The sequence below is a fragment of the Arvicanthis niloticus genome, chromosome 6, assembly GCF_011762505.2.
Source record: "Arvicanthis niloticus isolate mArvNil1 chromosome 6, mArvNil1.pat.X, whole genome shotgun sequence".
NCBI lineage: Eukaryota > Metazoa > Chordata > Mammalia > Rodentia > Muridae > Arvicanthis > Arvicanthis niloticus.
The window spans coordinates 41,341,358-41,368,673 of record NC_047663.1 but is presented as its reverse complement, the minus strand read 5'-3'; the positions used below and the strand labels follow the sequence as shown (position 1 = coordinate 41,368,673).

General features: G+C 42.2%; 1 protein-coding gene across 4 annotated transcripts in view; it reads right to left on the bottom strand.

Annotated features, from left to right (window-relative positions):
- Nucleotides 1-27,316, bottom strand: part of Myo1d (myosin ID) — a 281,386-nt gene that overhangs the window by 36,044 nt on the left and 218,026 nt on the right. The window contains exon 22 of one of the 4 annotated variants that reach the window (XM_076936188.1): nt 12,386-12,440. The exons of the other annotated variants lie outside the window; for them this stretch is intronic. Within the exon in view, the coding sequence (XP_076792303.1) occupies nt 12,401-12,440 (40 nt within the window). The 3' untranslated portion in view covers nt 12,386-12,400. Of the gene's footprint in view, nt 1-12,385; nt 12,441-27,316 lie in introns of those variants that run through there. 4 annotated transcript variants of the gene reach the window in all.

Here is a 27,316-nt window from a genome sequence, read left to right as displayed (position 1 = left end):
GCTGGAGGTTTTCTGATCTGCTCCATTGCTGAAGACTGACCACACTGTGGAAAAAGGAGCATTTGTCCTGCTCTAAGCATCGAGCAGTCTCCCTTGTGTAATTACAGCATACTCTATACAGTGAAACATCAAACATGTCAGTCACCAAGTACCTGACAGAGATGGCACCAGGCAGTTTACATTGTTTCTCGATTTAGATTAATCTCTGTGGAAACCCCAGGAGGCAGGTATTTTTATCCCAATTTTACAGATAAGGAATGTGACATTCAAAGTGATCAGGGGAATAGAATAAATGCCATGCTTTCCCATCCTGCCTCGCTGTTAACATATCATGTGGGCTGAGTCCTCACGTTTAAAGGTGACTTCTGTGAAGTCAGGAGCCTGTGGTTCTTAGAGACACAGATAAGTAGATTGGGAAAGATCTTTCATCATTATCTTGGCATACCAACCACCACTTCCACACATCCCAAGACATTGTCAGGTTTTGGGATGTGTACCTGTAGGCTTAACATTTACTCTGCAGACTATTCTGGGTTTGACAGGCTAGTTTACTACTCTGTGGATTGCTCGTACCATGGACAGAGTTTCTACAAAGCCCCAGTCTGCTTTTCTGGTCTTATGGTCTGAAAATTCTATGGCTGTTGAAAGTTTATTCTAAGAGAAACTGGCCAGCTGAGTGCACTCGTACATGCCTGCAAACCTTGTACCAGGGAGGTGGAGGACACGGCACTCAAAGCCAGCCTGTGCTACATGCAGGCCTGCCTCACACAAAGCAAAACGACAAAGAGAGCGTGTGTGTGTGTGTGTGTGTGTGTGTGTGTGTGTGTGTGTGTGTGTTGCAGAGGGCAGCCTGGAGGAAGAGCTCTTTAGGAGTCTCTCAGCAGACCATTGCCTTGACCCCTGCTGCATGTGAGACTCCAGAGTCTCGTGTGTGTGTGTGTGTGTGTGTGTGTGTGTGTGTGAAAAATACTAACTGCATAACCTAAAAAAAAAAAAAAAAAAACAAACAAAAAACAAAACAAGTACACACTTTAGCCTTTAAAGGGAGGCAGTGATCTCTGAGCTGTGACAGGTCAGTTTATGCTTTGGTGTTGAGGCTTATCAATGACCTGTATGGATGTTAAATCTCTTCAGTGCAGGCTCTCCCTTTCCTTTGGTGTCATGTGTAGGCCACATTAGCTGATTTCATACATTAGATATGTGCGGGACTGTGAAGAGGGAAAGAAACACTATGTGAGAGAGACTGTCCCCGAAAGGCACACTACTCTGGGATTGTGTCCAACCCAACGCTATTGGAACTCTTTAGTAAAAATGAAGTAATATGGAGTGCAGGATCAATAGTATGTTAGGACAAACCTATTTTAAGATGAATATTATCATGGAATAAATGATTTTTCTATCTTAAGCAGTGATTCCTTTCTTTCTTTCTCTCTCTCTCTCTTTGTTTTTTTTTTTTTTTTTTTTTTTTTTTTGGTTTTTCGAGACAGGGTTTCTCTGTATAGTTCTGGCTGTCCTGGAACTCACTCTGTAGACCAGGCTGGCCTCAAACTCAGAAATCTGCCTGCCTCTGCCTCCCAAGTGCTGGGATTAAAGGCGTGCGCCACCACCGCCCAGCCAGTGATTCCTTTCTTAAGCAATATGCTATATTAATTTTTTTTTTACCACTACAGTGTTCTAGTTTTGTTGTTTATATTTACTGTCTTGGAAACTAAAACAAAATTTCTGTAGTGAATCATGGAGGATTAGGAAGGCCTCTGGGTAACACTGTTGAAAAGGTGTAAATCATAAGCCAACACCCAATGTTCATACCCTGTAATTTGTTTTTTAGGTATTAAAATATTTTTATATCCTTTCTATTTATAAAGTTTATGAAATTGCCTATTATTTGAGGAACAGAGATAAGTGAAGAAATTTACAAGTAATTTTTTGTTTGTTTGCTCTTGTTTTTTTGTTTTGGAGACGGGGTTTCTCTGTATAGCCCTGGCTGTCCTGGAACTCACTCTGTAGACCAGTCTGGCCTCAAACTCAGAGATCTGCCTGCCTTTGCCTCTTGAGAGCTGAGATCAAAGGCATGCATCACCATTGCCTGGCTAAAAATAATCTCTTTATTCAGTCTGTTGCCATTTCTTAATATTACCTGTAGAACAGAATGACTCTAGAATTATAAGCTATCTCTACTGTTGTTATAGTGAAAACATCTTTTTTTTTTTTTTTTTTGCTATCATGAAGCAGAGAGCTATTGTACAATGTTCAGAAGTTGATTAAGTCAAGTTGCAGGTCATACTCAGATACATCTTTTCTTTCTTTTTGGATATAAGGCTTATGCAGCGTTTGTTAGGAAAACCACCCCAAAGGGAAGTGAGTCACTTAGGAAGACCAGAAAGACTTAGGCTAGCTGGCTAGACAGAACCTCGTCTTTCTGCCTGTTTCACTTGTGACAGCTGACGGCACCACTTTGCCTGAATCAGCAGAGAACACAGCAGCCCATCCCTCTTCGCTCCTGCCCACTGTCCACGTCCCTCACATGCAGACAAGACTCGAGACAGCTTGCTTCAGGTTTTAGGAAGTGGGTGACTTTTCTTCAGGCATTTGTAGGTCACACGCACGTTGAACCTGGCCTCACATAACCATGTTTTGCTCTTCCTGAGATGGCACCAGCTTGGATGACACCTTAACACCCAATCACACTCCATCATTTTCCACTGGAATGCAAGCTCTATGGCATGAACTCAGTCCATCTTGCTCATCCCACCTGGTACAGTGCTTAGTGCAGTGCGTGGTACATTGCTGGTACTCAATATGTACTTATTGAGTAATTAAAGAAATATTTTTAAATTTCTTTTCTGCCTTTTCCTTAGCCTGTAAGCATGCCCAAATCTCTTCCATTAGATAAGTCAACCAATCTGCACATCCTCCTGTACCTCGAATACTACCAAATGCCCTCAAATCAAACTACTCAGAGCTACTGCCTTGTCTCTCTCATCTTTACAACCAACATTTATTTATTTATTTATTTATTTATTTATTTATTTATTTATTTGAGACAGGGTTTCTCTGTATAGCCCTGGCTGTCCTGGAACTCACTCTGTAGACCAGGCTGGCCTCGAACTCAGAAATCCGCCTGCCTCTGCCTCCCAAGTGCTGGGATTAAAGGTGAGCGCCACCACCGCCCGGCTACAACCAACTTTCTTAAGAGCGATTCATATAAACACCCTGCTCTTCTGCCCTGCTTATTGCTTAGCATTGTAATCTTTCCCCTCCCTCCCATCTCTTCATGCTTCTGTGTGCTTGCCCTTTCCTCTTTTTCTGATGTTTATTCATCCATTCTTCCCCTCTGTCCCTCCCTCCTGCATGCCTGTTCTCCCTCCCTCCTTCATTACAAGAATGCCTACTGTGCCCTAGGCACTATGCTGGGACAAGATGGTGTTAAAGGTACAGTCTCTACTATGGACCTGCTCTTCATTTGGTGGAATCTATCTATCTATCATCTATCATCTATCTATCTATCTATCTATCTATCTATCTATCTATCTATCTATCTATCATCTATCTATCTATCTATCTATCTATCATCTATCTAATCTATATCTATCTATCATCTATCTAATCTCTATCTATCTCTATCTATCTCTATCTATCTCTATCTATCTCTATCTATCTATCTATCTATCTATCTATCTATCTATCTATCTATCTATATCTTAAGCTTCTGGGGTCCAAGTTCCCTTTGACGCTAAGCAATATACTAAAGTAAGAAAGGCCATGGAATAAAGAAACTTTTTGCTAGGGAATCAGCTTTACACCAAAGAAGTAATAGAAAACATCTTATAATCAAAACATTTGACTTGGAACAGCATTTGGAACAGCATTGCTATCACACAATGGCAATACAAATCTTTAAAAAGAAGAATGCGGGGCTGTAGTGATGGCTCAGCAGTTAAGAATGCTATTATTCTTCCAGAGGATCCAGGTTTTAGTTCCAGCACCCACACGGTGGCTCATAACTGTCTGTAGCTCCAGTCTCAGGGGGATTGCCAACCTTTTCTGGCTTCTGTGGATACCAGGCACGTATGAAGTACACAGACATACACGAAGGCAAAATAACAATATACATAAATAAGTCAACAAAGGGCTGGAGAGATGGCTCAGCGCTTAAGACTGCTCTTCTAGAGGTCCTGTCCTGAGTTCAATTCCCAGCAACCACAGCAACCACATGGTGGCTCACAGCCATCTGCAACGGGATTTGATGTCCTCTTCTGGAGTGTCTGAAGAGAGTGAATGTATACTCATATATATAAAATAAGTAGATCTTAAAAAAATAAGTAAACAAATAAAAAATAAAACAAGTATGCTATAGGCTGTTTTTGGACATGGCTCCAGGAAGTGTTAAGCCATTGTCATTGGGGAAACCTTTCTTAGAAATCTCAAAAGCATTGATAACTATGTGACTAACACAGGAGATGGCATATTTGAGTGGAGGTAGGAATGCCAGGGTGTCAGCTCTGAGAACCAATGGGCCAATTCTGGGCAGTGATGGACAGGATTGCTCTTAGATAGGGGATACATTTGAGGTAGCTACTGATAGGACAAGTGGCTCATCAGGGTGGAGGGACATTTGGCAACAGTACAGGGAGTGGTATGTTTAACTAAATAGCTGAGAATGGACCTGATATGCAAGAACAGCCAACTGTAGCTGAAACAGGAAGTACATGTGGGGTGCTACAATGTTTAGTGACCAGAGCAGTCTGGCCTTGACACTTCTTCCCTGGGTCACTGTCATTCTGAGTTCTGACACATTTGGTAAGCTTTGTTTGCTTACTTTCTGAGCGGGAGTGCTGAGTTCCTTCTTGACCAGCTTTGTTGCTTTTGTTTTAATTTTCATCATGTGTCTTATATCAGTCACTCCTACTACTTGCAGTTCCTTTTCAGTGTTGGCTTCTACCTTATTACCCTTTCTGCACCATGAAGTTTCTAAGGTCAGGGATTCCTGCAGCTCACTGCTCAGATTCTCAATGCAAATGACTCACATCCTTGCTGAATCCTTAATTTTCATGTTTCTCTCCTGCCCTAGGCTCCACCTCCCTCATCTTTACAGTCTCCATCATCTGCTCAGTAACCCAAATGAGACACTTGCTCATCACGTGCAGCCGCTCACTCACCAGCCCTACCTCAAGCCCCCCGAGCCTGGTAAATATGCTTCTTCCTGAAAGTTTCCCTTGGGGCTCTCGCTGACAGGGAGCTCCTTCCCTTGCCCCTCCCGAGGTAGAGAATCAGTGCAGCAGCAGAGGGATGACTGCTGGGTGACTGCTCTATAATAAGCTTCAGACACCAGAAAGCAGGTCGGAATCACAGGCATAGGTAGGGCCGTCCTGTCCTACTGAATACTCAGTTAACTGGCTTCCCTCTTGCCAGTTCCTTCCCCTCAAAGTGTGTTCCACAGTTCTACAACTGTCTATTAAGTAGGGAGTCTGACTAAAGCTAACATATCATTGACATTTATAACAAAAAAGAAAGCAATGTAGCTTAGAGGAAGAGCCAGTGACTGCCTAGTATTTGCAAAGCACTGGTTTCCAGTCACCATACAAAACCAAACAGATGAAAATGAGATTCACAGAAGTGTAAAAGAGAGAGAATATAAGTAGGTATTTGTCATATTTGGGTAGGGAAGCTCTCTCTGTCTCTGTCTCTCTGTCTCTCTCTGTCTCTCTCTCTTTCTCAGTTTTAAGACAGGATTTCTCTGTGTAGTCTTGGCTGTCCTGGAACTCACTCTATAGACCAGGCTGGCCTCAAACTTAGAGATCTCCTGCCTCTGCTTCCCAAGTGCTGGGATTTAAGGTGTGCACCACCATCCCAGGACTTAAAAAAAAAAAGTGTTCATGTGAATACTAAAGAAAACGGAAGTTCTGACCACATAAAATACGAACCCACTACAGAAAAGATAATGCAATTTGAAAAGACAAAGAGAATGTCTTCAACATGCATGGCAGCTACATGAAGCACTCTTAAGCCTTAGTACCAAGGCTGGAGAGATGGCTCAATAGTTAAGAGCACTGCTCTTCCAGAGGTCCTGAGTTCAATTCCCAGAATCCACATGGCAGCTCACAACTGTCTATAACTGTAGTTCCATGAGATCCAATGGCCTTCCCTCTGCTGTGCCGATGTACACTCAGACAAAATGCCCATATACATACAATACATAAATTGTATTTAAAATTCTTTTTTAAAAAAGAAAAAAATATTCTTACCAACATAAAAAGAAATTAGTATCAAATAATGACATGCTAATAAGAGACAAAGCATATAAATGATTCATAAAACACAGGGAACTAGTAGATCCATATGAATGTTGGCTAAAACAATGAGGGGGAAGTGTTTCTTCCCTGTCAGAGTGCTAGTTGGGGTCTGCTCCTAGCTGGTAGACGCACAATACTCATAGCTTCATGGGGCAGATCTACAATGTGGATCAAAAAGGCCTTTCACATTTAAGAAGCATATACCTTTAATCTCACAATTCTGTTTCTAGGATTTTTTTAGTAAACAATTGCAATAGGAATAAACATATCTGAGACTAATTCACAGCACTGCCAGACTGGAACCTGAGAGCATTCTAGATGCTCAACGATAGAGGCTAGTTAAATAATACATTTTAAACATCTTCAGGAAGAGGCCAGTTAGTGACACAGGAAAACAGAAGAAGCTGTCTTTGTACTGTTAGGTGAAATAGCCATTGACATGTTCTGGGCCCAAGCATTTGCTATGGTCATCAAGATGATGAAAACCTATCTATAGTTCATCTTCAGTCAAGTAAGTCTGTCACAGACCATGCAGATACAGGACAGGTGACTATATGTCACTTTAAAATGAGCTTTGGGGCTATAGAAATGGCTCAGAGGCTTAGAGCACAGAACACTGGGTGCTCTTGCAAACCATCTGTAACTCCAGTTTCAAGGGACCTAATGTCCTTTTCTGGCCTCTGCAGGCAACAGGCACGTACATTTGGCATAGGGCCCAAGTTCAGTTACCAGCACTCATGTTGGGCAGCTTTCAACTGCCTGCAGCTCCAGGGGATCTGATGCCCTCTTCTGGACTCTGTGGGTACTTGCACTCACATGCACATTACCATATCCATACACAGAAATGGCCTGGTGCTCCTAGAGACTTCAAATAGTTTACACAGAAATGCTGCAGGAAAGTCATTCTGGCTAAGGCAGTTGAAGATTGATGTCGTAGGAGTGATAAGTGACTTACAGAACAGAATCTCAAGCCTGGGTTTCAGCACTGCAGTTACTGCTTAGTAAAATAAGGTGAGTCCTTCACTTGTCATTCTGGTGACGGTAGCTTGCCTGGGTAGGGCCTGAGATGCTCTGTTGTTAGTCTAGTTCTGGGTTAGTCACTCACCGTCATAAAGGGCTCTATTACCTTCCCACAATATTTTACCTATGGGCACTGAACTTGAATGCTATGCCATTTTCAGGTTATCTAAAAACATTATTCTGATATTTTATCTCAACAAATTAAAAACTTTTTTCAATGTTTATTTATTTTTATTTTATGTGCATTGGTGTTTTGCCTGTATATATGTCTTATAAGAGTGATGGATTCCTTGGAACTGGAGTTACAGGCAGGTATGATCCACCATGTGGTTGCTGGGAATTGAACTCAGGTCCTCTGGAAGAGCAGCCAGTGCTCTTAACTGCTGAGCTATCTCTCTGGCTTTTCTCAACACATTTTTTAGAACAAAAAAGTATCCTCATTGGGAATTAGAGCCTGTGGGTAAGTGTGGCTTAACACAGTGTATCTGGGTGTAACAGCCACAGTAGCAGTCTTGGAGGCAAGGCTTTTCCTGACCCCAAGAGAAAATTCTACCCTGAGTGCCTCAACCCCTGGAAACAACAAGGCTGCAGGCACTCGGCAGTCAGCATTAATGGCTGGTGTGGCAGCTCTCATGACAAAGAGGGTCCCTTCAAGTCTGATTAAGTGTTTTACTTCTCAGCACATTTTATTAGTGTTTTTTCACAGAGGATAAAGATAGAACAAGAAGGCGTGGCTGTCATCACAGGGCCACACCTGTGGTTTGAAAACAGTAGACTGCTCTCTACCTGAGGACTCACTGTCAGTGACTGGACTGTCTACAGCAAGGAGCCCAACGCCGACTTCCTTTACAAAGGAAAGGCTCCCTGACTCTTTTTTGCTTTGCTATAGGATGATTTCCCAAAGAGACCAAAGGAAACGGCATTTCCAAGCCTGGCACTCCTGCCTTCCCTGTTTTCTATTTAAAATGCACTTCTGTTCCACACGTTTTACTCAAGCTTTGAATAACAGTTCATATTCTATAGACTGTGCAGTCTTTCATAGAATTCCAGGTTCAGGAGGCTGCAGCCAGACCCATTGAGTTCTGGTCTCTTCCGATTAGCTATGACTGAGCAAGTGATATCACTTCTCTATGCCTCAGTTTCTTCAGTCATGAAATGGGGATAAGAGTCACCTCCTAGGCCTGTGAGGTTTATATGTTAATACAGGTACATTGTGATTGTATACTGCCAGGGATCTTGTGTGGGCTTATACTCTGTATTACTCCAGTTTTAAGGCATGTACGACTCAAACAAACACAGTACTAGCCACTATCATCTATCTATACATGTTCTCTGAGTGCTTCAGAATGTGTCTGTGTGTGAATGAGTGTGCACTTCAATTTGACCTTCAGGCTGGTCAGGTATTCACTTTTTACTGCATTCTCATGAATACACTATAATTAACAGAACCAGCTTTGGGACTGGAGAGATGGCTCAGTGGTTAAGTGTGAGTATTGCTCTTGTAGAAGACTCGTTTGACTTCTAGCACCCACATTGGGCAACTAACAACCAAATGTCTGCTATCTGCCATCTGCTGCTTCCTCTGGCCTCCACAGGTACTGCACTTATACACAGAGGCCATTTTCAAGTCTGGCACCCCTACCTTTCTTATTTCCCATCTTCTGGCCACTATAGCACCTGTACTTATACACATATATCCACATACAGATATACATACTCAACATTTTAATTAAGCATATGTGTATATGGGTTTGTGAACACGAATGCAGTACCTATGGGGGCCAGAAGAGGGCGTCATATTCCCTGGAATTAGTTACAGGAGCTTGTGATGTGTGTGCTGGGAACAGAAGTCATGTCCTCTGCAAGAACAGCAGAGATACTCTTAACTGCTGAGTCATCTCTCTCTCCAGTCCCTCAAGTCATCAACTTAAATACCAATTTAAAAAAGACAAATATTTTAATGCAGTAGAATCAAAAGATATATTAATTTGATACTCACATGCTGACATGTGCACTGCAGAACACTCACATTGTACGCAGTATAGACTGACAGGGAATTGAGCCTGGTTCCTCTGCAAGGACAGCAGGAAGTCTTACCTTCGGAACCATTCTCCAGCCTCTGTTGCTAAGGTATCTGAGACCCTACTGCTTAAGAAGCTGGGATCAGCCAAGGATGGTGGTACATGTCTGCAGAATCAGGGAGGTCGAGGCATGAGGATAGCAAGTTAGTTGTCCTTGGCAACATAGAAAGCTCAAGGCCAGCATGGGCTCCATGAGCTCTTGGTTTTGTATCTCCACCCAGCATGTGCATCTGATCAGCAGCAAGGGCCACTTCATGGACTAAACGTTTGTTTCCCTCAGGAAAAGCTGCAAGGCATAGAACATTCTGGAGCTCCTTGCCTGTCCCTTCGCTGCACATATGACATTCAATCACACCTCCAACTATTACCTGTCAGTTTAATGCCAATTTTGCATGCCTTTTTTTTTTTTTTTTTTTTTTTTTTTGTTCTTTCAGGGCTAAGTATGTTCAAGTTATCTACAACTCTTAACTTTTCCTGCAGGATCTGGAGGCCGGTGTATTACCTCCAACCTGCCCACTGGCTATTTTGGAGGTGACATGAAGAAGAGAATTGCCATGTTGCAATTCTGGCTTCCCATGATGTGCATTGCCACAGGCCCTGGAGCTCAGGTGAGGCTGTGAGCTGAGCTAGGTGACACACTCTGTGATTCTTCTTGCCTCTCATCTTGTTCCCTTTGCTAGTCACTCAAACTAGGCTGAGCAGGGGCTGCCAGCCAGAAGTTTCTAGTTACTCACTGCATTTTGAAGACAGGACTTTATCAGCTTCCTGCCCAGTATCATCCTGGAAAGTGTGAGTCAGAACCCCCCTGTCTTGTTCTTTCCTCTCTAAGCTGACACCCCATACTTAGTAGTTTAGTGCTGGAGTACTGAGCTTGGCCAGGTAAATTCCAAGTCCTCCCAACTTAGGGGAGAGGCTGCTGCCTTGTGCTAGGTTTCACGGATGAGTCACATGAAAGTGACATACGCCATGACATGTTCTCCATAAACGTGTGGCTCACTTATGGGGAAATGACAAGCTAAAGGTGATTATAAGCCAGATGAAACACAACAGTGATCACAAGCTGTAATGAAGAACCATGGAGACCCAGGGCCTGTGGTTATATGTTTAGCCCTTACCCTGAGGAAGGAGATGATGGAGGAATAGGGGAAGTTCCACAGGCCAAGGAGAGCAGGCTGGCTCGCACCGTGGAGCTTTTGGAATGATTTCAGATCATACCTTAAGAGCCACTGAAGTGGGGGTGGTACATGCACACACAAATAAGCATAACAAAACAATTTTTCTTTCAAAAAAGATCCTGACATGGACAAGTGAGCTACTTGCAAATTTAAGTGGGTCCAAACTTACCTGGGAAAATACTTTTTTAACTCATTTATATGAAAACAAAATTAAGTCAGCACAAAATAATAACAAAGTAGTAGCTGTGGTTGTTACCTTAATGGCAGACAGCATTTCTAATAAATGGATTACTCATTTGGAACCTCAGATATAACTTAAAGGCAGTCTGTGGACCGGGCATGGCAACACATGTCTATAACCTCAGGATTCAGGAGGTGGAGGCAGGAGGATCATGGGCTAGCCTCAAAAAGAAAGAGAAAGAAAAGCTGTCTCACTCTTTTGGTTTTTCTCCTGTGAAACCTTTAGCCAACACAGATATGTGCTATAACAGGCCCCCAAGACATGTCTGATATTTCCAGAACACTAGACAAGGAGCATGTGATTCTGAGTCTGAGGTTCTGAGCAGTAGGGCTGTGCTGGAGGGTGGACTGGATTCCCAAGCCCATGCTTGGTCCCCTTCCCAGGGCCTGGTGTAGATGACTGGGCTATTGGCTTTGGTGTGTGTTAGGTACAATTGCTAAAGAAATGGTAGCTTCTGGCTGAAGGTAAGGGGCTGCTGGGAAGGGCTACAAGGTGGAGGTAGACAGAAATTAACATGAGAAGAAAATGAGGAAAAGGGAGCTGAGTTAGACTGTTTTGTCCTGGCGCTCTGAGATGCCAGTCTTGTTATTCTGTTTACGACTGTCACCTCAGAACAGAGAGCACTGTTCAGCAAAGGAACTCTTCTCAAGAGAACATGCTGAGTGAGTGCAGGCACCTGGACAGAGTCTGTTCTATGGTAGCCATGATAAAACTTGCCAGCATCTGTTGAACATCTATGGTGTACCATCCTGGTGCTTAGCAACTCTTAGCCTCAGTTTATAACAGGGAAACAGAACACAAAGAACTCTTGTTCAGTAAGTACAGGGGGAGACAGATGAGGCCACCTTAGCCTGAGCATGCCATTGCTAGCCATGGCTAGCTCCTTCAAGATGCCTTGGCCATTGTGGGGTCTGTTCTCTGTCTTTGCTGTTAGTTATCAAGTACATACAGCCCTATAAAAGGGCATGTGCACCAGGAGTGGGTGATCACAGGACACCTAAATCGTGTGTTCTACTGAATGCACCTTGTATAACGAAGGCCACTGTTGATTCCATTGCTATGTTTGAGGATCTCAGCTCTTGGCTTCACAGACTACACCCCTATTCAAGTCATCCATCTCAGAGATGCATTCAGTAGTTTCATAGACTCCAATGAGAAGTGTGGGTGGCTTGGTAAAACCAGTCTGCAGAGCTAACAAAACAATTCAAAAGGCATGCCACAGTGATGGGTGTGTCACAGTGATGGCCAGTAGCAGCTTCCTAGACAATGATTTCCTAGGCAAATTCCAACCTAAATCTGGGTCATCAGAGACGGTTGGCACTGTTACCTTTTCTCAAGAAAAATTTGAAGTTTCCCTTGCCCTCAGTACTTCTTAGAATTCTTTGTGGTATCAAACATCCCTACAGAGTCTCTGGTACTCCAAAGACAGATTGATAGGTAGTAGGCAGCCAGTATTTTTGAAAATTACTAAGAACTTAAAAAAGACTAAGATACAGGCCATGGTTGAGTGGTTATAGACACTTGTGAACACACCTGAATTTAATCCTCAGATCAGACAAGAGGGCAGAAGAGCAGGAGAGAACCAGCTCCTCAGAGTTGTCCTGATTTCCATGGGCTCACCATGTAGGGCCTGAGTACATATGTACACATGTGTATACACACACACACACACACACACACACACACACGCACACGCACACGTGCACACACACACAGAGAGAGAGAGAGAGAGAGAGAGAGAGAGAGAGAGAGAGAGAGAATCAATAAAAGGCTAGGCTAGGTTACATTCAGAAATCTATGCAACTTGATGCAGTTCAAAACATTTCTAATTGGAAACAGACATTCTTCTAACCAACATTTAGGCAAGTTTGAGTTGAGATGTTTAGTTTTTAAAACAAGCAATGTTTAACTCTACACTGCTCTGTGGAGAAATCCTGTCTCCAACCTCATCCCTTTGCAAACTGTCTTCCTCATGGCTGAGAGAGTTCTTTTTCTAGAACACAAATTGGATTAGTCCCTTCACCTTACATAACCTACCAGCTCCCTCAGTGCAGTGTACAAGTCGGTTTGTCATGGCATTTGTCATGTCTGGGACACTGTCACTAAAGGAGATAGTTCTATTAATTGTGTTGGGTTGTTCCTGGCAGCCACTTACACAGAAGGTGCCTGACAATTGCACAGAACTTTCCTGATTTGACTCTTGCCACCCAGATGAGTGTGGGCCAGGCCTCACCTTCCTGAGTTCCTGCCAGATGTGGATGACTTACACCTATCTTTCAGGCAGCCTCAAGGTGTAGTCGTGTACTCTACTCCTGTGTACTGGATACTTTTATGCAGGGTACCCTTTCTACATGTGAGCTCTTAAGATTGGGGCCTTTAAGTCACCCCTTGACTATCCCCCATTTCTAGAAGAGTATTTTCTGTTCTATGTGCTTAGCAAATGTTAGAGGACAATACAACAATTATGGCTAGATGACCGACAAAAACAAAGCCAGGTCTGTGTTGTAAGTAAGCACTTATGACAGAGCCTCCTACTGTCCTGGTATCACAGAAACTTCTATTCATTTCCACATATGTGTATGTGCAGAAGACACAACATTCTGTGAGCAATCTGTTCTCTCAGGAGTGAAGACATTGGGCAGGCAAGTATAATTCACTTCCATTGTTTGCTAGGGACAGCGTTGCTTTAGGCTAAAACCTGCTAAGCAGTGACTAATCACAGAAGTGTTCTGAATTGTATTGGGCCACAGGCTCCCATTTAACTCCAGTGTGGTGCTCTCAGGCCAGCACTAGCACCTGGACAAAAGACACACATGTGATTTTCCTGGGCAGCTCTTCCCTATCTAACCTTTTTTTCTAAGGTGGTGACCTCTTCAGGGAGTGAAAGGCCACTCCCAGACTCTTGCCTGAGAATGTTACTTCCCACTGGCAAAGCTGCCCTCCCAGAAGAGTTTCCACACTGTGAGCAATGCCCTCCCAGGAAGCAGAGCTCACACAGTGTGAGCAATGCCCATCCAGGAAGCAGAGCTCACACAGTGTGAGCAATACCCTTCTAGGAAGCAGAGCTCCCTCTCTCAGTGGTTCCCTTTCCCAAGCATTAATTCTGCAGGGGTGAATTATGCCTGGGAACTCTCCCATCTAGCTAAATCGGCATTTCCAGTTCCTTACAGAGCCAGGAAGGAAATACAGTTCTGTAGTCACTCTCTCATAGTTTCTCACTGCTGTACATCTGTAGTATGCATAATTTGAATCTAGTAGGGAGCTAGAAAACAGAGTCTGAGAATATAGGAGAGAGAAGATCAGAGTATAAATCGGGTGAGTCACAAGATTGGACAGCTATTTCCCACAGCTCCTCAGAACCAGAACAAAGCAGAGTGGGAGAATTTTTGGGTTGAAATAGGACCAAAGCTCTCCAGCTCCCTGGGATATCCCTGAGGGACTTCAGACTATCTTCCTCTGGAGGTCTTAGCACACAGCTGTAATTAAGCAGGCAGATGAGTTCCACTTATATCTGACCCTTGCTGAACAAGCCAGAGTCCCTTACCCCGTGCCGTTGCAGTTACCAGGGCATAGAACCTGGTAACCTGCCAGGAGTTATCTGTCCTCTTCCTCTAAACTATTTTTCCATTTTTACAGTATTGCTAAGGATGAACAGCAGATCTGAAGCCCCCTATCCTTTAATCAGTCTTTGGTAGTCTAATCAAATTTCCTTGGTTATAAAATGTGTTTTCAGGACTAAGTGTTTGGCACTGGGCAGACTACTCCCCATGCTAAGCATTCCCCCTTCCCAGCAACTCTTGATTCTATTAAGTTTGCTGAGTGGCCTAGAGAACTGTAAAGTCTGGGAATCTGGGATGGGTAATTCTCTCACATTCATAACATCTAATAACACTGTACATTCTCAGCTCAAGGAACTCCGCAGTGGCATCAAAATTTGACATAATTCTCTCTGCCAAAGTTACAGTGTGTGGCATTAACTATTGAGAGTTAGAAATGGAACCTGGGTAAATTTTTAACAGCAACAGGCTTTGAAGAGCCTCTAGAGGTAGCCATCAGAGAGCCTGGCCTTATAAAAGAGAAGTCATGGTTGGCAGAAACTGTACATAAGATGATAGACAGTAGGATATGGCTTTGGAAACTCATAAAGTAAGGTATTTCGTAATTTTCAATTTATCTTTTTAAAAATCTGTAAGAGCTCCATTAACTTGCAACCAAATCAGGGTCACACATAGTGTGGCTGCCAAGCATCCCCACATGGATAATAAGGTCTGAAAATGGTGCCGCCTCTTCTCAGGATTCTCCACCGCTCAGCTACAGATGACTGTCGCGCCTAACATGTCACGGGACCTTTCTTATCTGGGACTTAGCATCAGCTGGCCACATCTAGAACACTTCTCCCACCTCATTTGCAGCTTCTCACCTACAGATCACACACCTAGAGCTGATTTTCTTGTATTTGCACAATATAAAAATGATACTTGTGAGTGAGTCTGCATCACAGAACGCAGAAAGAGGCTGATACCTGCCCTCCTTTCTTTTTCCTTCTTCTTCCTTCCTTTTTACCAACGTTAATCATTCAAATACATTTAATTAATCTAATAAGTAGCATGTACCACAGTTCTCTAGGGTAGCATTGTGTCTCTCTCTCTCTCTCCCTCTCTCTCTCTCTCTCTCTCTCCCTCTCCCTCTCTCTCTGTGTGTGTACACACACGTACACACACACACACGCTGGATATATCTTCCTCCTCTTCTGAGATGGTCCTTCCCTTTCTGATCATCTCTAACAGCTGCCTACAGTCTGTCTTAGTTTCTACTTTTTCTGTGCCTTCTCTCTTAGGTGACTTCCATTCTGGCATGAACTCAAGTTCATTTACGTACCTCGAAGCTTCTTGGCTGCATGGTGAAGCCTAGACATCTCTAGTGATTTGGCTGCATTCCATCCTGTAACCTCTGCTCTTGCCCCGGAGGATGATTCACTGCTTTTAGAATACAGCCAGACGATTCCCAAACCTTCTCTGTTTTCTTCTACCACAATGCACTGCCTGTCTCACCTGGACATTCCTCCCTGCACCCCAGATCCCAGAAGCTTTCATTTATAGCTTTAGTGAAGCACTGGTGCCATATAATAAATTCCAAAGTTCTAAACTATACAACTTGATAATTTTGAGATGTATAGATAATCTTAAAACCATCACCTCTCTCAAATTACCTGTCATGTCCAAAAAACTCTCTCCTCACAGAGTGAGGTAGGGATAAGAGGTTTGGTATACTATGATACACTAGGATAGATTATGGATAGATTATGCTAATATACCATGTATCTTAGAGAGATAGGAATTGAGTGTTTTAACTGTAAATGATGGATGAATAGATGGATTTATTATACAATATAAGTATGGGGGTTTTCAGTTGTTTGTTTGTCTGTTTTTGTTTTTAAAGACAGGGTTTCTCTGTGTAGCCCTGGCTGTCCTGGAACTCACTCTGTAGACCAGGCTGGCCTCAAACTCATAGAGATCTTCCTGCTTCTGCCTTCCACCTGCTGGCAATATATAGCATTTACATCAGTTACTGGGATACTAGACGCTGGAAATTTGCATTCTTTTTTCTTCTCTTTTCTTTATTTTTGAGACAGAGTTTGTTTACATAACCTTGGCTGTCCAAGAACTTATATGTAGACTAGGTTGGCCTTGAACTCACAGAGATCCTCCTGCCTCTGCCTCTTCAGTGCTGGGATTAAAGGCCTGCGCCACCACACCAGGTGAGAGTTTGCTTTCTAATTCCCCTCATCAGTCTGACCATGCTGTCTACTTTTTGCTGTTTTTCTGATTTCCATTTTCACTGATATTTGCTCTGGTTTTTGTATTTTTTCTTTCACTTTCTTTGGATTAATTTGCTTGGGTTTTTAAATGTTTTAAGTAGAAGTTAAGATCATTGATATGAGATTTTTTCCTAATCTAGACATTTGGTGATATATATATATTTCCATCTAAATATTGCTTTAGCAGCATTACATGAAATTGAAATGTTTTCACTTTCATTTACTTCAAAATACTAACTTTAATTTCCTCCTTGACCCATGGATTAATTTGGAGTATGTATTAGAAAAGTTCTGGGAGACCTTATTTTCTTTTTTTTTTTTTTTTTTTTTTTCTCTTTCTTTCCTCTGAGACCTTTCCTCTCTTTCTCCCCCTTTTTAGAGAGTCTACTTCTTTTTCTTTTGTTTCTATCTTTAAGTAATTTTAAATGGCATTATAGAGTCCAAACACTCTCTGTCAATGTGCCTATCTCATCTTTATAAGTCTTATTTCTTTAAATTTATCAACTTTAATTATTTATATCTGTTAATGAAATTTTTATTCAATTTCTTTCTCTCTTTAGCATTAAAGCATAACTTTAAACATTTTTATCTTATTTGAAGTTCAATTGTGCTCAGATTTTTTCTCTTCTCTCAGTCTGTTTTTGGCTTTTCTTCTTGTTCTGTGACAAGCCCTGCCCCTGTCTTTTAGCTCACAGAGAAGAGGCCCAAGTATAATCGGGAGCTGTGTCTCACTGGAGCCCAACCCCTCCCCGGCAGTGCACAGCATCCATGCTTTGAGGAAAGCCTGAGGGAAATTGCTGAGCAGCTCTGGAACCCACCAGTTGAGTTAGCCCATGGCTAATCTCAAAGTAGTGAGTAGCTTTGGGATGCTTGAAAACCCATGAGGAGAGGAAGAATGAGAAGGGAGAGGAGATGGAGAGAGCAGGAGGCCTTCATTAAACAGGATGGACCAGGAGCATATGGCCCCTGAGGACAGAATGATGGAGCAAGGCAGTCTGGTTGAGACTCAAACAGCAAGTAACTTGGGGAGTGTGGGAAATACCCAGTTTAGTGCACAAAGATAGATTACCCAGTAATTGTGCTAAAACTGATTAAATAAATCAATAGGACTCAGTGTTGATTATTTCACGGATGGGCAGGTCATATTAAGAACTAATAGAGTAACTAATAGCATTTACAACACTGTATCATTTGTTTTTTGTTTTAAAATGTTCTTTAGTCTTTTATTTATTAAAATTTTGTTTATTTTTATTTATATGAGTGCACTGTAGCTGTCTTCATACACACACCAGAAGAGGGCATCAGATCCAGATGGTTGTGAGCCATCATGTGGCTGCTGGGAATTGAACTCAGGTCCTCTGGAAGAGCAGTCAGTGCTCTTAACTGCTGAGCCATCTCTCTATTCCCTGTTTAGTCTTTTATGATTTACTTTATTTTCAATTATGTGTCTGTGTGTGGGTATGTGCACATGTGTGCAGGTGCCTAAGGAGGCCACAATAAGGTGTTTGATCCACTAAAGTTGGGGTTAGAGGCGGTTGTGAGCTGTCCAGTATGGGTGCTGGGAACTGAACTCCGGTCTTCTTCAAGAGTGTTAAGTGCTCTTAACCATCTCTCTAACTCAGCGGTTCTCAATCTGTGGGTCTCAACCCCTTTTGGGGATATGTCTAACAACCCTTTCTCAGGGGTTGCCTAAGACCATTGGAAAACACAAATATTTACATTATGATTCACAACAATAGCAAAATTATGGTTATGATGGAACAATAAAAATAATTTTATGGTTGGGTTTCAGCACAACATGGGAAACTGCATTAAAGGGTTGCAGCATTGGGAAGGTGAGAACCACTGCCCTGGCTTCTACTCTATTTTTAATCTGTGTGAATGATGTGTATTTAGGGTGTATGTATATTCATATTGGTGTGGGCAACCTCAGAACTGGTTCCTGTCATCCACTTTTAGATAGTCTCTTGTTTACTGTTGCATACATCAGGTTCAATGGCTTCCAGGTTTTCACCTGTCTCTGCCTCCAGCTGGCTGTAGGTGTACTGAGATTAGAGATTAGTACTACTGTATTCATCTTAAATTTTTTTTTGATATTTACTTATGTTGTATGTATGTGTGAGGGTATGGCCAGCTATGGATCACTTGCAGGAGTCTATCCCACCATGTGGCTTCTGGAGATTGAATGCAGACTTGGTTGGAAGTGTCTTTACCTTCTGATACTCCTACCCCTTTCACTGAAAGACCTGGGTATTTGAACTTTGGTCCTCACGGTTGCACGGCTTTTCCCAAGGAGCCATCTGCAGTCCAACTTCCTTTTTTTTGGAGACAGGGTCTGTCACTGTCTTAGAGTGCTGGGCACTGGCACCTCTCATTTTCTGGACAGTCCTGTTTTTATATTTGGAAGTCCAATGATTCTGTCTTACCATGAATCAAGCTGATTTTTTTCCACTAAGAAAACTGTGAATTTCCTGATTAATTAGTTTGTTTTTGGAAGAAGTGATTAGATCTAAAATAATCTTATAACATTTGAATAATTTTTCTATGATTATAAAAATGCATGACAATTATAGAAAAATCAACATTCCTTTTTTTAGACCTAAGTTTAAAAGAAGACTCAAAATAAGGACTATTAAATGTACGGCTGGAGAGATGGCTTAGTTGTCAGGAGGACTGGTTGCTGTTCAAGAGGACCTGTGTTTGATTTTCAGCACCTACATAGATGATAACAACTGACTATAATTCAAGTTCTGGGAGATTTGATGTCCTCTTCTAACCTCTGAGGGCACCAGGCATATACATGGCACATGGAAATACATGCATGCAAGCAAGACACTCATACACATAAAATACATAAATTTAAAATAATCAAATGAAAAAATAATTTTTCTTTTTTCTTGTTAAATTTTGGTTTTAGACACTGTAGAAAGAGAAGTTGTGGGGCTGGGGAGATGGCTCAGCAGTTAAGAGCACTGGACCTGAGTTCAATTCCCAGCAACCACACGGTGGCTCACAACCATCTGTAATGGGATCTGATGCCCTCTGTATGTCTGAAGAAAGTGACAATATACTCATACATAAAATAAATAATCTTTAAAAAGAAAAAGAAAGGGAAGTTGGAATAATAACGTGTTCAAGAGAAGCTAAAGCAGAGAGTCATGGTTATCTTTCATAGAAAAGTCTGGGATCTGCAGAGGACGAGGCCAAGAGTGCACAGCAGATGGGGACAACTAAGCCTGTACTACTGTTCTAACCATGTCTGTACCATAATCCTGTGAGAATTCAGTGAGAAAAGTTCATTTCAAGGAATCATCTTATGCTCTTGTCTCTAGTGGTTCCTATCTGTATTCAAAGCTGGGCGTGACTCAGGATCACAGGCATTGGAGTCTCGGGGACACACATGGCCCAGGGGCTCTCCTATTCTACAGGTGCACATGACATGCTGTGCTTAAATGTAGAACCTCACTTACCTTGCAGTGGGGTTTTTTTTTCCCTAAATGATTCCAGCCTGACAAGGTGTTCTGAATCCTGATTCTGTCATCCACAATGGAAGCCATCCTTCTAACGCTGTGTCCTTAGCGAATTCGGTGAGTAGGACTTTATTCAAGTTTCTGAAGACTGTCATGTAGGCCTTTCCCAATTAATTATCACCATACTTATGCTGACTTTTATAGCTTGTCTCCCTCTAAAACTTCTTGGGGCTATTTTAGAAATCTGTGGAAATTTTATATTTGGTTCAAGAATGTAATTTTAAAAAATGGTACTTGGAGTGGAGACATAGGGCTTTGGGCATGCCAGGCAAGTGTTCTGTCACTGATGTGCACACCCCACTCTAGAGACAGAGTCTTGCTGCATAGCTCACAATGACCTAAACCTTGTTATGTATTACAGCCTGACCTCTAACTCATGATCCCCCTGCTTCAGCCTTCTAAATGCTAGGATCACAAGTATGAGCTACCATATCCAGCTGATCTACTTGTCATTTTGGGATCTTTGTTCACACTAGTGAAACAGGGACATCTTCAGCTGTCTTCATTATCTGGGCCTGTTTCTTTCACAGACTTCCAAGACTGGGTCAGTCTCGGAAGGTGGAGGTTCAGTTGGACATGCCTCCCTGTGTTCTCCGGATGTGAGTTATCTGGCCTGGATGTCTGAACTAACAAAGCACCCAGCTGCCCTTGTTTTTCCTTGCTGGGATTTACATTCCCTTTAGTGCTTATGTTTAGCTGCATACTTATCTCTTAGTGGATAAGATGAAACCTTTATATGACACTTTTGGCTCTGAGGTGATGTTTTTTCACAACCACTCTATGAGCAATACTGCTTTTTAAATTGTTTTTATTGTTTTCCCAAGACTCATTACCTTAGGATTTTCTTGGATCTAGATGACAGAACCCATTTATAAATAAAAACAAATTTGCCAAATCTGCATACTTATCAAGGTGGTTTTTGTTGTGTGCACTGTCAGAGCTGTGCTCCGGGACCTTCAGAGTCTTGCTCACCTTCAGCTTATTTTCCCCTGATCTCTTGCTCTTGCTGAGTCTCAGCCCCCACCACCCTGAGTGTACTTCGCAGCTAGTATGCAGACTCCTCTCTTTCTCTCCTTATCCCCTAGTTCTGGCTACTCCCAGTTGGAGCATCATAGCCTGGAATAGGCTGTTTTAAACTATTATTAAGAGATAAATAAAAGGGATGAAGAGATGGCTCAGTGGTTAAGAGCACTGATTGTTCTTCCAGAGGTCCTGAGTTCAATTCCCAGCAACCACATGGTGCCTCACAACCATCTGTAATGGGGTCCAATGTCTTCTTCTGGTGTGTCTGAAGGCAGCTAGCTATGGTGTAGTTATATACATAAAATAAATAAATAAATCTAAAAAAAAAAAGAGAGAGAATAAAGGAAAATTGGTCACTTAGAATTCTGTAGAATCTCCCAGCTATGTGTGGTGGTGCATGCTTTTAATCCCAGAATTTGGGAAGGAAAAGGCAGGTGAGTCTCTGTGATTTCAAGGACAGTAAGATCTACACAGCGAGTTCTAAGACATCAAGGAGAAAGCCTATCTAGAAAACCAAATACATAAATAAATAAATCTCAAAGCTATTAACTGCCACTTTATCAAATTAAATAGTTGGAAACCTGTCAAAAGAGATTTTCTTTTGGTAAATAGGTAAATTTGGTAAGTTAGATGAAGTACTTATCAGGCAAATTTGATAAATACCAAATATTAAATAGGTAATGACTAAAAGATCTTAAAATTCAGCTGGACTAAAATGTCCATAGTAAATGTGAAAACCTATGGACTTTCCAGCTGTTTTATAGTTTCGATTCTGGCTTGGAAAGCATAAGGTGCCAATTCCTAGGCTAGGGATCTGCAGGACCTAGAATGAGGTCAATGCTTTTGGAAACCATACCCTAGTGTCTAGCACTGCTCTTTGGATATGGCTATGTGGACTTCTGTGCCTTGAGTGCATGACACTTCTCAAGGTGTCATCTCACAGAAGGATCCACAGATCCATTTCCCAGATATCGAACCATCTCACAGAAGGATGACCTTCCCTGACCACTCTAAATAAACTAGACACAAGTCTGAACATAATATATTTTTCTGCTATAATTCCTTAAAAGACTAAATTAACTAAAAAGCCTAAGTTTTCTCCAAATTGAACATTTCTTAAATGCTATTAAGGAAAAACTATGTATGAATTTAACCTACATCAATTTTCAAGTATACAGTACATTGTTGACCATATGCAATGCACACCAGTGAATTCTGTTTTTGACAAATAGCCCCACTTCTGATTGTACAAGCTCTTAAATTAGCACAGCATCTACTCTGAGACTGCAATGCAGCTTTCCCCTCTTCCACCCATTCTGCCGTGTAAGCTGACCTGGACTCGGGGTCAGTCAGACCCTGCTCCACTTTCAGTTTCTGCCTCTGTAATCTCCTGTGCTGGGTGCTGCTCCCTCTCACTGAGGGCAGTTTTGCACCTTTGGAAGTATACTCAGTCATAGCTTCAGTTCTGCTAGCTTAGGCACAGGAGCTGTGGACCCCATAGATTCATGGGATTCAATGCTTGGCCATAGGGAGTGGCACTAGTACGAGGTGTGGCCTTACTGGAACAGGTGTGGCCTTGCTGGAGGAAGTGTGTTGGCAGGCTTTGAGGTATTCTGTGCTCAAGCTTCAGTCAGTGTGGAATCAGAGTCTCCTCTTGACTGCCTTTGGATCAAGATGTAGAACTCTCAGCTATCTCTCCAGCACCAAGTTTGCATGCCAAGATCCCACCATGATGATAATGGATTAAACCTCTGAACCTGTAAGCCAGCCCCAATTACATGTTTGCCTTTATAAGAGCTGCTATGTTCATAGTGTCTCTTCATAGCATTAAAATCCTAACTAAGACAAGGTAGAAAGGAGGAAGTATTTTATCACACTATTATCACTGTGTTTTAATATTGAGCGTTCATCTGTCTTTCTAATCTCTACCCATGCTAGTGTTTTGTGGGGTGATTCCGGTTTTTGATTTGTGAGAGTGACACACACACACACACACGCGTTCTCTAAGTTCCCACTCTCCTTAAGTGGACAGCAATTTGATTCTTGAGCAGTGCATTGGGGTAATATTTGTGCTATTAGGCTTGGTCTCATCTCTATCTCTATATATCTCCAATGTATATGTATGCATATATGTGTATATATGAATTAAAGATGTACTTACTTCTACTTTATGTGTATGGGTGTTTTGTCTGCATGTATGCCTGTGTACCACATGTGTGTAGTGACTGCAGAGGCTAGAGGAGAGTGTGATCCCCTGGAACTAGAGCTACAGATGGTTGTGAGCCACCATGTGGGTACTGGGAATTGAACCTAAGTCCTCTGTAAGAGCAACAAATGCTCTTAACTGCTGATTCATCTCTCCAGCCTCCAGTTTTCAGTTGTTATACTTACTGTCTCCACAGTATTTATGACAAAGTTCAAATGCATAGATATAGGATTTTACAAACTCTGGCTCATTTCTTCCAATCTTACTTTGACTCCTTGCAATCCCCCAGTTTCCCAAATGTACTTGGACATTACCCTCCATCAAGATTTCTCATTCTGCTCCCTTCTCTTGGGGGAAAATCCTGTTCCACCCTGCCTGCAGCTGGCTACTTCCCTGAAGTCTTTTGACTTGAGTAGTCCATCTTTATGGCCCCCTACACCCGCAACCCAATGTCTAGTGTGTTCTGTGAATGCCTGCTGAGTGATGGCATGGAATGGAACAGTGTCTGTTGCAGTAAACCACTTGGTTAAGTGTGTTACGGTTATATAAGATCCTGATCCCAACATAGCTCACAGGACCTGAAATAAACACATTAAGGAAAGCTTTTTAAAATCCCATTAGAGTTATAGCTGACATTCATGTTAGAAAAAAAAACAAGCAGCACAAACCAGGGTGTTATCAACTAATTATCCGGTGAATTTGGGAATACCTCAGTGGCTCCATTTTGACCTACATTGAAAAGTTCAGTGCTATGGCCTTTCAAAAACTAATATGACTATTCTAAATGTATATTATCTACCTGTGGAGAGGCTGAAAAGATGCACTTTGGGATTTATTCTTTCCACATGAAAGGGAAGGATGGACACGTCACAAAGCAAATAAATAGCTTTGATCTGCACAAAAATGCCCTTTAAAAGCCTCCATCATAAAGGCAGGTACAAAGGAAGAAGCCTGTGTACCCTGCACCCTAGAGGGAGCTCTATTTCAAAAGCAGCTGGCTCAGGGTCCACAGGCACAGCGCAGGGAGAGAAGAGTCTGTGCAGTGTTCACAGGAGACAGCACTCACTACTGTTTGATCTGGGCCCTGGCTTAGTCACACAGAAAACCTTTGGAATTTCTCTCTGTGCTCTTGTTACCACAGATGACTCTGAGCATATGTATAAATAGCTTGAGTTTGTTATGTAGAAGCCTGCTATTTGTACATGATATTTCCTATCTGGGAAGGGGCAGGTGGAGCCCCACTGCAAACTTCTTAGAGTAACTAAAAACCATTGCTTAGGAGGACTGACACCTCCTGGTGGTGTTTAGCAGCCATTGGTGGGCCCTGCAACTTTGTGACAAGCAGATGTTACAGAAGGCCAGTTTGTGTGACTCCTCTGCCTACTAGCATTTCTAATCTCCACTACCCTCTACCCCCTTTCCCTCCAAACCCCCACACCCCCTTAGCTTGGCCTTTTCTTACAGCAGAGTAGAGGATATTTACTTTGCATTTTACTTAAAAATAACTTTTAAAACATGAAGATTTAGTGGTTATATATATATATTTAAAATACCTACTTTTGGTTGTGTGTGGTGGCACACATCTTTAACCTCAGCTTTCAGGAGGCAGAGGCAGGAGGATCTCTATGAGTTTGTAGCCTGGTCTACATACCTGTGCTAGAACTAGACAGAAAGATCCTGTCTCAAAACCAAACCAAACCAAACCAAACCAAACCAAACCAAACCAAACCATACCAAAAGAAACCAACCCAACCCAATCCACCCCAACCCAACAAAACATGACTACAGAAACAAACCCCCAAACAACCACTTTTATGGTCTCAATGGCTTCAGCAAATCGGCCATATTAAAATCTGATGTGCTCAGTTTGATCCCTTCCTATCAGCTATGAAGCCAGCACCTTATAAACTTTGTTGTGTGTAGAGATTTGAATTCCTGTATTGCTTTAGCAGCCTTGGATGGGCCCTGGACCTTGCCTGTTGAGCAAATACTCTCAACAATGTCAATGCAGAGGATCTAGGGAGCCCTTGATACAAAGAGGAAGCTTGTCACTGCCTTCTCATAATGGATGCATACTGTTTAACTGCATGGAAATATCATAGTCTACTTAACCATGTAAAGTCTTAATGGACTTTCATATAGCTTTAATGTATTTACAATTTAAAAAAAGATTGAATTTATTATATATACAGTGTTCTGCCTGCATGTATGCCTGCAGACTTCATTATAGATGGTTATGAGCCATCATGTGGTTGCTGGGAATTGAACTCAGGCCCTCTGGAGGAGCAGCCAGTGCTCTTAACTTTTGAGCCATCTCTCCATCCCCCTCCCTCTGTATCCATAATTAAAAAAAAAAATGCTATACCATTTTATCTTTCCTGAGTAGGATCATTTGTACTTTGTGTGTGTCCGTGTGGAATATGTGTGTGTGTGTGTGCATGTGTGTTTGCTTCTCTGCAAGTGCACATTTTGGAGGACTATGTGCACATTAGAGGTTGTCAGATTTTTCTTCTGCTGTTTTCCACCTCATTTTCTGAGACAGGACCTCTCAATAAATCTAGAGCTTGCTAGCTGGCCAGCAAGACATGGGGATCTGCCCACCTCTATCTCCAGCATATGCCTTAGTAGCTGGCTTTGAGGGGGATCAGAAGTCAGGTTCTTAAGCTTGCATAGCAGGTACTTTATCTAGTAAGCCACCTCTCCAGTCCACTTCTGCTCTTTGTAGAAAGGACCAGCTTCACATACTTCACCTCCTACCTGGATATACCTCATCCTCTCCCGAAACTGATCCTCTCTGTATTGAAGACTATGATATTCTAAAAAACACCCATCTCTCTGGTCAAAGTGACTGCCACTGGATAGGCACCCTACTCACACTATGGAATCCCGTTGCTCTGGCTGCTGGGAACTGGGATTCTTGGATAACAGACCTCAATTATGCCCTTACTTTCCCTGAGAATTATTTGCAGACATTTCCAGTCATATGGAAGGAGATACTTGGGGACAGTGAAGATGGTAAACAAGATGAAAGATGGAGGTTGTGACAAGCTTTAAATTTCTAATCATAGTTGTCCCTCTGCCAACAAATGCCAGGAGCAGATACACTTCCTGAGGTGTTTGACTGCTAAACACAAATGACAGCTTGGTTGGGCATAATTTTTGAGCCCTAACTTTTCCCTTTCAAAAGACTGAAGATGCTGCTCCAGGGGACTGAGATATTTACTGCTGCTAGGAAAGTAATCCTATTTGTCTGTCCTTCATAAGGGAATCTCTTCACATCCCTTGTTGTGTACACACACACACACACATACACACAAACACACACAGACATACAACACACACACAGAGGGAGAGGGAGAGAGAACATACATACACAGAGAGAGAGAAGAGAGAAGAGAGAAGAGAGAAGAGAGAAGGGAGAAGAGGGAGAGGGAGAAGGAGAGGGACAGGGAGAAGGAGAAGGAAAAGGAGAGGGAGAGGAAGAGGGAGAGGAAGAGGGAGAGAGAGAGAGAATCCTTAAATTCAAAGCACTATTATGGTAACACACAGCCATTCCCTAGCTTTCCACATAAAAATACTTGGAGAATAGAAACATTTTCTTCTTAAAGCTTTAAATGAGCATGTTTTACAGAGTATAAGACACCTTCCTGTAAGATGCACCTTCTTCCATATACTCGCCTGTTGTAGCTATGGCAACCTGTCAATTATAAGTCCCATCTAAATTTCAGAGATGTTAAAATTAAATCCACACAGGTAGAGCTGTGAGCAGCATCCAGAATCAGTTTTGCTCCACAGAGTCCTTTTCAAACACACCTGCCATTTGAATGTAAGACCTTTGTTTTAGGTCCTCTCTGACATTTTCTAAATCATTGTTCTTGAGACTGGAGAGATGGCTCAGGTTAAAAACACTTGCTACTTTTGCAGGGCAC